General features: G+C 39.7%; 1 protein-coding gene across 3 annotated transcripts; it reads right to left on the reverse strand.

Annotated features, from left to right (window-relative positions):
• Nucleotides 4,611-6,496, reverse strand: LOC109850632 (GDSL esterase/lipase At1g09390-like). Of its 3 annotated transcripts, XM_020420684.1 has the most exons (6): nt 6,456-6,496; nt 6,157-6,369; nt 5,880-6,068; nt 5,579-5,724; nt 4,959-5,229; nt 4,611-4,874 (listed from the first exon to the last, which is right to left on the reverse strand). In XM_020420684.1, coding segments are annotated over exons 1-6 (1,053 nt in total). In that variant the 5' UTR covers nt 6,457-6,496; the 3' UTR covers nt 4,611-4,641. The 3 variants fall into 3 exon arrangements, with proteins under 3 accessions (XP_020276273.1, XP_020276272.1, XP_020276274.1); XM_020420683.1 differs by having other exon boundaries at nt 6,157-6,490; XM_020420685.1 differs by lacking the exon at nt 6,456-6,496 and having other exon boundaries at nt 6,153-6,314.

An 8,669-nucleotide genomic window follows, 5' to 3' on the forward strand; every position in this document is an offset into this window, starting at 1 on the left:
GCTTGATGACTCTTCTCTGTCTTGATTGTGCTATACTTGTAGTTTCTACATGAACCTCTTTGGCTTGTTGATATTTGCCGTGTTGCTCCACCTCAGCTTGACTTTCTGGAATATAACCTTCCGTTGATAAAGGAATTTCAGTACAACAATGATCCTTATCTTTGTCAATAGCTTCAGCTCCAAGTCTTTCATTAAATACGACATCTCTACTCAGCAATTTCTTTTTGTTTTTTGGATCCCACAACTTGTAGCCTTTCACTCCCTTCTCAAAACCGAGAAAAATGTACTCGAGTGACTTTGGCTTCAGCTTGTTCCGTTCATCACTCGGAATATGAACATATGCCTTACATCCGAAAACCTTCAGTGTAGAATAGTCAACTTCTTTGTCTGACCATACTTCTTCGACATATTTGAAGTTCAGCAGCTTAGATGGTGACCGATTAACCAAGTAGGCAGCATGGTTAACAAATTCAGCCCTGAAAGACTCGAGCAATCCTGTATGAAGTCTCATGCATCTTTCTTTCTCCATGAGAGTCTGGTTCATCCTTTCTGTCGTGCCATTTTGTTGTGGAGTTTTCTTCACGGTAAAGTATCGCGTAATACTTTCTTGCTTGCAAAATGTTAGGAATTGCCCATCACGATATTCACCTCCATTGTCACTTCGCAAATACTTGATCTTCCGTCCAGTTTGGTTCTCTACTTCCGGCTTCCATTCTTTAAACTTCTCAAAGACCACAGATTTCTCCTGCATGAAGTAGACCCAAATTTTTCGTGAATAGACATCCATGAAGGTGACAAAATAGCGAGCACCACCATGAGATTTTGTAGGTGCCGGCCCCCATACATCAGAGTGAATATAGTCGAGAATCCCCTTTGCACGATTCTCCTTATTTGTTGGCTTAAATGAGACCTTGCATTGCTTTCCAAGTACGCACTACTTGCCAAAATCCAACTTGCAAGTCTCCATGTTCTTCAACAACTTCCTCTTGTGCAGTTCCTCTATAGCCCTCTCACTCATATGGCCAAACGAAGATGCCATAGATGAGTCGAGTCTTCAGAGTCAATTTTGGAGTTCTCTTTGGAAGTTGTGGATACAACAACTTCACCTAAGACAGTATCTCCTAGAAGCTTGTACAAGTTGCTGGGAAGCTTTTCTTCTCGCATGATCACCATCGAGCCCTTACAAATCTTGATCTTGCCTCCACTTGAGGAGTAGGTGAGGTCGCTTGCATCTAGAGTGCCAAAAAAAATCAGGTTCTTCTTGAGTGTAGGAACATGTTGCACGTTGCCGAAAGTGCGAATGATGCCATCATACATCTTCACCTTCATCGTGCCAATGCCGATGACCTTGCACGCGACATTGTTCCCCATGAGGACTTCGCCTCCATCTTTCTTTTCATATGTATCGAACCAAAACCTGTTTGCACACATATGGAAAGAGCAGTCTGAATCAAGAATCCATGAATTAGAAATTGTTTCACCTGACGTAACCGAAAGAAGTTCAGCACTGTTCTTCGTGGCAACTCCAGCCAAAGAGGTGGTTTCAGATTTCTTCCCTTCTTTCTGATCTGCCTTGAATTTTTTGTAGTTCTTCTTGAAGTGTCCTTTCTTATGGCAGTAGTAGCACTCTTTATCCATGTGGCTCTTGGATTTAGATCTTCCACAGTTGTCCAACTTAACACCTTTCTCCTTTGATCGACCCCGATCGTTCAACCCCTTGACGAGTAGGCCTTCATTTTTCAAGTCAGCTCCCGTGGACTTGTTCATTTTGACATGAGAGATGATATCTTGAACAACCTCTTCAAATTGAAGAGTCTCCTTGCCAAACATGAGTGTGGTCCGGAAATGTTTGAATGACGACGACAAGGATCGTAAAAAGCTTTATCCTCTTCTTCAAACTTGACCTCCACTCGCAACAAATTCGTTATACAACGATTAAACACGTTAAGATGCTCCATAATATCATCTCCATCTTCCATACGAAGATTAAACAAATCATCTTTTAAGAAAAGCTTGTTAGAGAGAGTATTTCACATGTAGAGATTCTCTAACTTCTCTCATGTGCCCTTTGCAGTAGTCTCCTCCATCACATTGTAGGTGACTTCGTCGGATAAGTGTAGCTCAATCGAGCTCATCGCCTTAAGGTCTGCATTGTTCCAAGCCTCCATAGACATCGTCTTTGGCTTTTGCTCAACCCCCATAATGCACATATGTAGATCTTGCTGAATCAAGATATTCTTCATTTTGCGCTACCATAGTGTGAAATTGCTTCGCCCATCAAATGGCTTTAGCTCAACCTTCACACCGCCAATTATTGACTTGTCTTCAGCCATTAAGAACACCACAGCCACGCTCTGATACCAATTATCGGTGTTAACGAATTACAAAACTTCTCAACACCACTTCAGGGTCTTGTTCTTAATGACAAAAAGATAAAAGACAATCATACAAATAATAGACACAAGGGTTTAATTGAAAAACCCAAACGAAAAAAGCCACGGGTTGAGCTTGGAGCTTGGAGGATACTTCACTATAATGAAATCAACAAATGGGTACAAGGCACACACGACACACCCGACAACGCCGACTTCCACACATCCCTCATTTACGCTTCTCTCTATTAACTCAATACTCGAGATCTCTACAACACAAGAGACTCTCATTCACTCTAACTCTATACTTTCAAGAGAATAAGTGGAAAACTTGGATGATTTTTGGATGATCTCTCCACAATGAGAGGATGCCTATTTATAGGCCTTGATGAACATTTTCATCTTTCAAAATGCTTGAGAATACACAAATCTGTCCAGATTCGAGTAGGGTACTTTGACTGATCATAATTCCCTCAATACTGCTTCGTTTCCTATGATTCAAAACTTTAAGTAAACTATACATGCACCTCTACAACTTTCATGTAGATTTCCAAGCCAAATAATGACTGAATCATGCCCGAAAAGACCATGCAAAATTATATCTGCATGCAGAAAAACTACAACAATAAATGAGTTGGAAATTGAGCCAACTCCAACAGTGAGCATGTTGAGAAGTAACCGGAAAGAGATAAGGCAGTTTAGAGAATTGTTTAGTATTAAAATTTTGTACGTTAGAGACTAAAGACAACTTTGGCCAAGTAGAGTCCTGAATTATGAGCAAACAAAGCTAATACCATATCCCTTAAGAAGATGACGGCTTAAAGCAATGATATATTATTATAGATCAGAGTCTTGCTTTGAACATAACAGATGTGCTGGATGTAATGGAGAACTTAAGTTTTGATATTTTTATACGGGTTTTATTAAAGAGTGCCCTGGAGCACTTGTTAGTGAAGAGAGATAGAGAAGCTTGTGAGGAGAGAGAAACATAGTGGGCAACGCTAGACCCCACAGTCCCTCTCCCATATATCTCTCTCTTTACTAATGAGTTTCCTGGACTTTCGTTAACAAATTCCTTTTTATATTTGAAGGATTTCAATAACTATAAGCGCATGGCTTTCAATTAATGAGGATAAGTCTAGTTTATTTATTTTGTATAGTACTGCACAAGTTTAGCATTGCCATTCTCACTTCTTTTTTAAATTCCTGCGGGATGAAAGTTATCTACCAAGTTATCTACCCACAATGTCTTTTTAGCATAACAAGAAGTATGTATTTTATTACCCACATGAGATTTAGTAAAATGAGAAATGATCATTAATAACCAATTGTAACAGCAGCACTACATTATATGGATCCAGATCTTCTCCAATTAATAATTGGAGTGGGTCCAATTTTCTTAATCTTGACTATTCATTGTAATTTCAATAACTAAATTGATGCTGGCTAAAAAGGGTTGGAACGGTGTCACGGTTTTTTTAATCTATGTTCTTCATCGGATGAGTCTCTAGAGCATCTTCTTTTCTTGTTCGGATGCTACAAGGGTTTGCGATCTCTTCCTCCAAAATTTAAACCTTGATGACCAAAATCAATGCCTCTGTTCTTTATTGCGAAGCAAGGGGGGCTCCTTCATCGCAAGTACTCGAAGTTGCTATGAAACGCTCTACTTCCCACAATTTGTTTGTGCACGATGCACATGGCCAGAAACAATTTCATATTCAGTGGGGGTAAAGATAGACAGCTTGAAAAGTATCGATAACGTGTTTTTTTAGCTTCGGACAGGGGAACAAAAGAAGAAGAAATCAGCCATGATTCGAGCAGCCATGTATCTTTCATATAATTAATGAGCCCTTAGAAGATGATGATGGGAGGAAGTAGTCATATCAGCATAAAAAACAGCCTTTCTCTGAGCAAAGCTCTTTTTGCGTTGTTGTGTGTTTTTTGTAAGTTTCTAAACCTTTGATGGCGGATGATGTCGAGATGATGCTCATGTTATGAGAAAATTTAGTATTCTCTGTTTAAGATGAAGTGGAGATGCCAATGTGTATATCGTAGTAAGTGGCAAGTGATGGCGATTTGTCCGCTGCTCACCCTCTATGATTTTACCTGTTAGTTGATCTCAACTCAATACTCGAAGACGTGGAACACATTAGTACCAAATACTCCGAGAAGAGTTCTTCTTAGTCTTATATTATATATTCCAAAGACATTAGCTTCTTCGGAATTCAAATGACATCCTTCACGAAGGAAACCTAACAAAAAATTTTATTCAAGCACTACAAAAGTAATCAAATTTTATGCGAGGTTTCGAGTACTCAGTAGAGAGAATTTTCGAAGCAACCATGGCGTTAGCAGCCTCTGTATAATGAACTCCATCCCAACTTATGTACTTCGAGTTAATTGAACAGGCTTGGCTTCTTGTAGATCCACATCTTATGCTCATGTTGAAGTTGTATGGAGGTCCACCAAAGCCACAACATGCCATTAGTGGACTCTCGAACCCTTTAGATGAAATCAAAAGAACCATTCAATCATCTCACATATCAAGTAAGGATTATAACGCTTAAATTTTGATCTTTCACTTACCATAATTGGAGGAGTTGGCTATGAGATCATACTTAACTGAGTAGATATCGGTATATACTACAGTAGCATTCTCCAACTCTGAATTCAGTTCATCACAAACGGCACTTAATTTGAAGTTCAGCTCTTTAGCTCCATTGTTGAGAGTAATGAGGCATCCATATGCATCGAGATCACTGTTGTTTTTCTTCATTAATGAAACCCTTTCGGGTAAACAGCCGAAGGGCCCAGTGTTGTGCACCCAAAAGTTCTTGCCACCGTGATCATATATAGTCTGCATAGGAAAAACATGCTTAAGAACAAATATTCTCATATATTTAATCCTTAACATATTTTCATCATCTAAACTTGCAAATTTAGCAACATCTTAATTCTTAGGGTTAATTGCAGATAGACCACCTGTAGTATCACTGTTTTGAATTTTAATAATATCTCTAGACCCCTTTAATGGAAGTTTTCCTACTCTGTCACCTTCAGGGGATCTATATTTGTCAGAAACAATTTTCTCTTTCTCTGAGGGTATTATAGCCAAAAAAATTCACTTGTGGGTCTATCCGCAATAAAAAGACTAGAAGGGTAGTAAGTCAAAACAATGATAATATGTGAAGAAAGGGAAATCTTGCCTGTATAGCATTTTTAATCTCATTGACGGTGATGTTAATTCTATCACTGAAATTTGAAGCAAAAGCACCATATAGATCATTCTGGCCTATATCAATTGTGTAAAGCGCATTCATGAAACCGTCCTCGTTGATCAAATCCTTCGAACCTGCCACAGATTCATAGAAGATCATGCCCAAGTATATTGTTCCTTAACAAGAAAAATGGGCTTGAATTGAATCATCAAGTATCCCACAGTAAAAATATTTTCACATCTCATATTAACAGTGTGATCAATTATAATGCAACAGAATAAAAGAATACCTTGTGCAAGGAGGTGCAGAGAGCGTGACTTGAAGCGAAGAAACTGAAGGACTTGAACGGGCAAAGAGAAAGGGTTCGTAGCATAGGCTTGTGTTGCCGCCCCGGAGATGGCAAAATTTGCACCATGCTTGAAATCAGACCCTAAGGACTCCAGATACGGACTCAGGTAGCTTATATTCAAGTATTCACCTGTAATTATTCAGTTCAAGAGTTAACCCAAACAAGATCAAAACAATGAAACTGCACATACTGCATGGAATACATTATAAGTACCGACACAAAAAATCAATGACGAGGCGACCATCGCAAAGACGGCCACTGGGCTGATGGGGGAAGAGGCGGCCAATAGGGAGCGGTGTATTAAAGCCCAACCCTGCACTGTACCCTCCAGTATCAGAGTTTGAATCCCCAAAGTTGAATATGATGGCTTTAGTCCCGCATTCTGAAACTACGAATACCGCGAGTGCAAGCAACAATACTGATACAAGCACTGGATTCATACTAGCGTTAACAAACGTTCAAAAAACTGGATCCAATGAATAGGGGATAAATAATTGTATTGCAGAGGGACCATACTCTATCCGGGAACAGGGACAACAAAAAGTGTCAAAACTTTTTATTTGTTCTATGTATGCTCTGCGTATGGGTATTATATATGTGTACACTGAAAAAGTTTGTGGACATGTGACAAGATCACAAGATTCACAGTGGGCGGTTTGGAATGGTGGCAAAGCAAACGATGCCATGAATAGGGACAGAAGTGGGTATGGGTTGGATTCAGTTACATCTGACCTACTACGCTCCACTCAACAAGAATATATGCTCTTGTTCAAAAGGGGGAAAAAAATTACAAGGGTTAATTGGATATTGACCTCCTGTACTATCACCAAATTGAACCTGCTACCCGTGTAGTTCTGTTGTTGTGAAAAGACCCCCTAAGTGAAAATATTTTGACGCTCCTCACAGGGTCTATCTGTGACAATAGATTTTCACTTGGTGAGTTTATTTGCAACAATAGACTCTTTCTGGGGATCTATCTACAACAATAGAAATACCAGGGTAGTAGGTTCAATTTGGCGATAGTACAAGGGGTCTTCCACGATTAACCCGAACAAAGAGAGTACAAGCATGCATCGGTATTGGAAAACCTATTCAGAAACCAATACTGTAATGGTTAAATTTTGACTTCAAGCCACTTGCACAAATTGGAAGTAGCAGAATGAACATAAAAAAGATAAAGGTAATCCAGATCATCTAGCAAATACAACCTGTAATATGAAGACTTGTAGTTATCTGTTCATATATTATGAAAAAAAGTCCTTGTAGTCAGCGTAGATAGCAAAAGACTGTAGCGGCCGACAAACTTTAACCGTGGTTGCCTGCAGGAGCTACATCTAAAAACTCAGTAATCTTATTAGTTGTATCTGGATCACTTGCTATAATAGAAGGATAATAGAAAGGACTGCAATCTGTAACTTCCAAAGAAAAATATAAAAGACAAAGAAGAAAGGATCTACTGTGAACAAGCGCTAAACAAGAAACATAAACTAGCAGATGAACTCTGCCAATATCATTTTTATGAACTTGCAGAGTGAATCCAGAAACCAGTACAATAGATCACTTTAGTTTGGTTTCACAAACTTTAACCTAGAAGAATGAAACAAGAACTTAGCTCACTCATATACATAATCCCAATGCATTACTTGATTGTACTTAATTCTTTGTTTTTTTTTTGCAATCTGATTAGAAGAATCATTCTGCTCAGCCGAGTCACTGGATTAGCGGTTAGAATTAATTGCAGGTAATGCATCTGTTGTACATTTTCCCACTAAATCTAGACTTCTTTTGCTGCATGTTCTTTTGGCACGATTCGTAGAACCTAAAATCATCGAGAATCGATGTCTTCAGGGGGCTATCTTTGATGATGTTTAAAATATTCATGCTAGTTAAGTATGTTATCCACATACTGTTGCGCGTCTATGCGGAAGCGTGCTCGCACACCGAACAAATCTGTGATCACGGGAGAAGAGAACCAACCACACACGAGCACAATTCAAACCAAATACGACAAATCAAATCAAACACAGAGATATACATGATTCGACAATTTGCATATGTCCACGGGGAGAGGATAGAGAGATTTCACTAAATCAAGGAGAGTACAAAGGGTTACAATCTCACATAATCACTCACACTAACCCTAAACCAAATCTCTCAAGTTGCTCACAAGTTCTCGCTCTCAATATGCTCAGTACAATCTAAAATCTATGTTAAGAAACCCTACAAAATCGTGTTTCAATTTATATCAAAACACAAACCCAATGCGAACAGGAAACCAAACTCAGGCCCAGCCCGACTCGCGGTCAACTGCAGAGACACGTGCGGTCGACTGGACATTATGACAGACACTGAAAAACATTACAGGGTTTGGCCGGTCGACCGCCACGCCAATCGCGGTCGACCGCGAAAAGTCCAGAGACTTTTCCAGCTAGCGTGCACGTTTGCGGTCGACCGTCGTGCCACTCGCGGTCGACCGTCGTGCCACTCGCGGTCGACCGCTAGAAGTCCAAACCTGTTTTTTGCCCTTTTTTCCTGTATTCTCTTCAATTCTCCACCTTGGTGAAGTTTTCCGAAAACTAAGCCGACACCAAACGAAGAGCATCAATGCGTCATCTCACCAAATTCGGTTGCACCAATGTGGTTGCCTACGTTCCCCCTTTTCCAAAGGATCAAACCGCACGTAGTTCATACAAATGGTCGTCAACGGTCTCAACAATCACAAATATGCAA

This window comes from Asparagus officinalis, chromosome 7 (assembly GCF_001876935.1).
Source record: "Asparagus officinalis chromosome 7, Aspof.V1, whole genome shotgun sequence".
Lineage (NCBI taxonomy): Eukaryota > Viridiplantae > Streptophyta > Magnoliopsida > Asparagales > Asparagaceae > Asparagus > Asparagus officinalis.

Coding starts and splice junctions, on each gene's coding strand:
- LOC109850632 (XM_020420683.1), bottom strand. CDS start 6,379: ATGAATCCAGTGCTTGTATCAGTATTGTTGCTTGCACTCGCGGTATTC. Junction 6,069..6,156: donor CCTCGTCATTGATTTTTTGT/GTCGGTACTTAT, acceptor GAATAATTACAG/GTGAATACTTGAATATAAGC. Junction 5,725..5,879: donor TCTGCACCTCCTTGCACAAG/GTATTCTTTTAT, acceptor AATCTGTGGCAG/GTTCGAAGGATTTGATCAAC.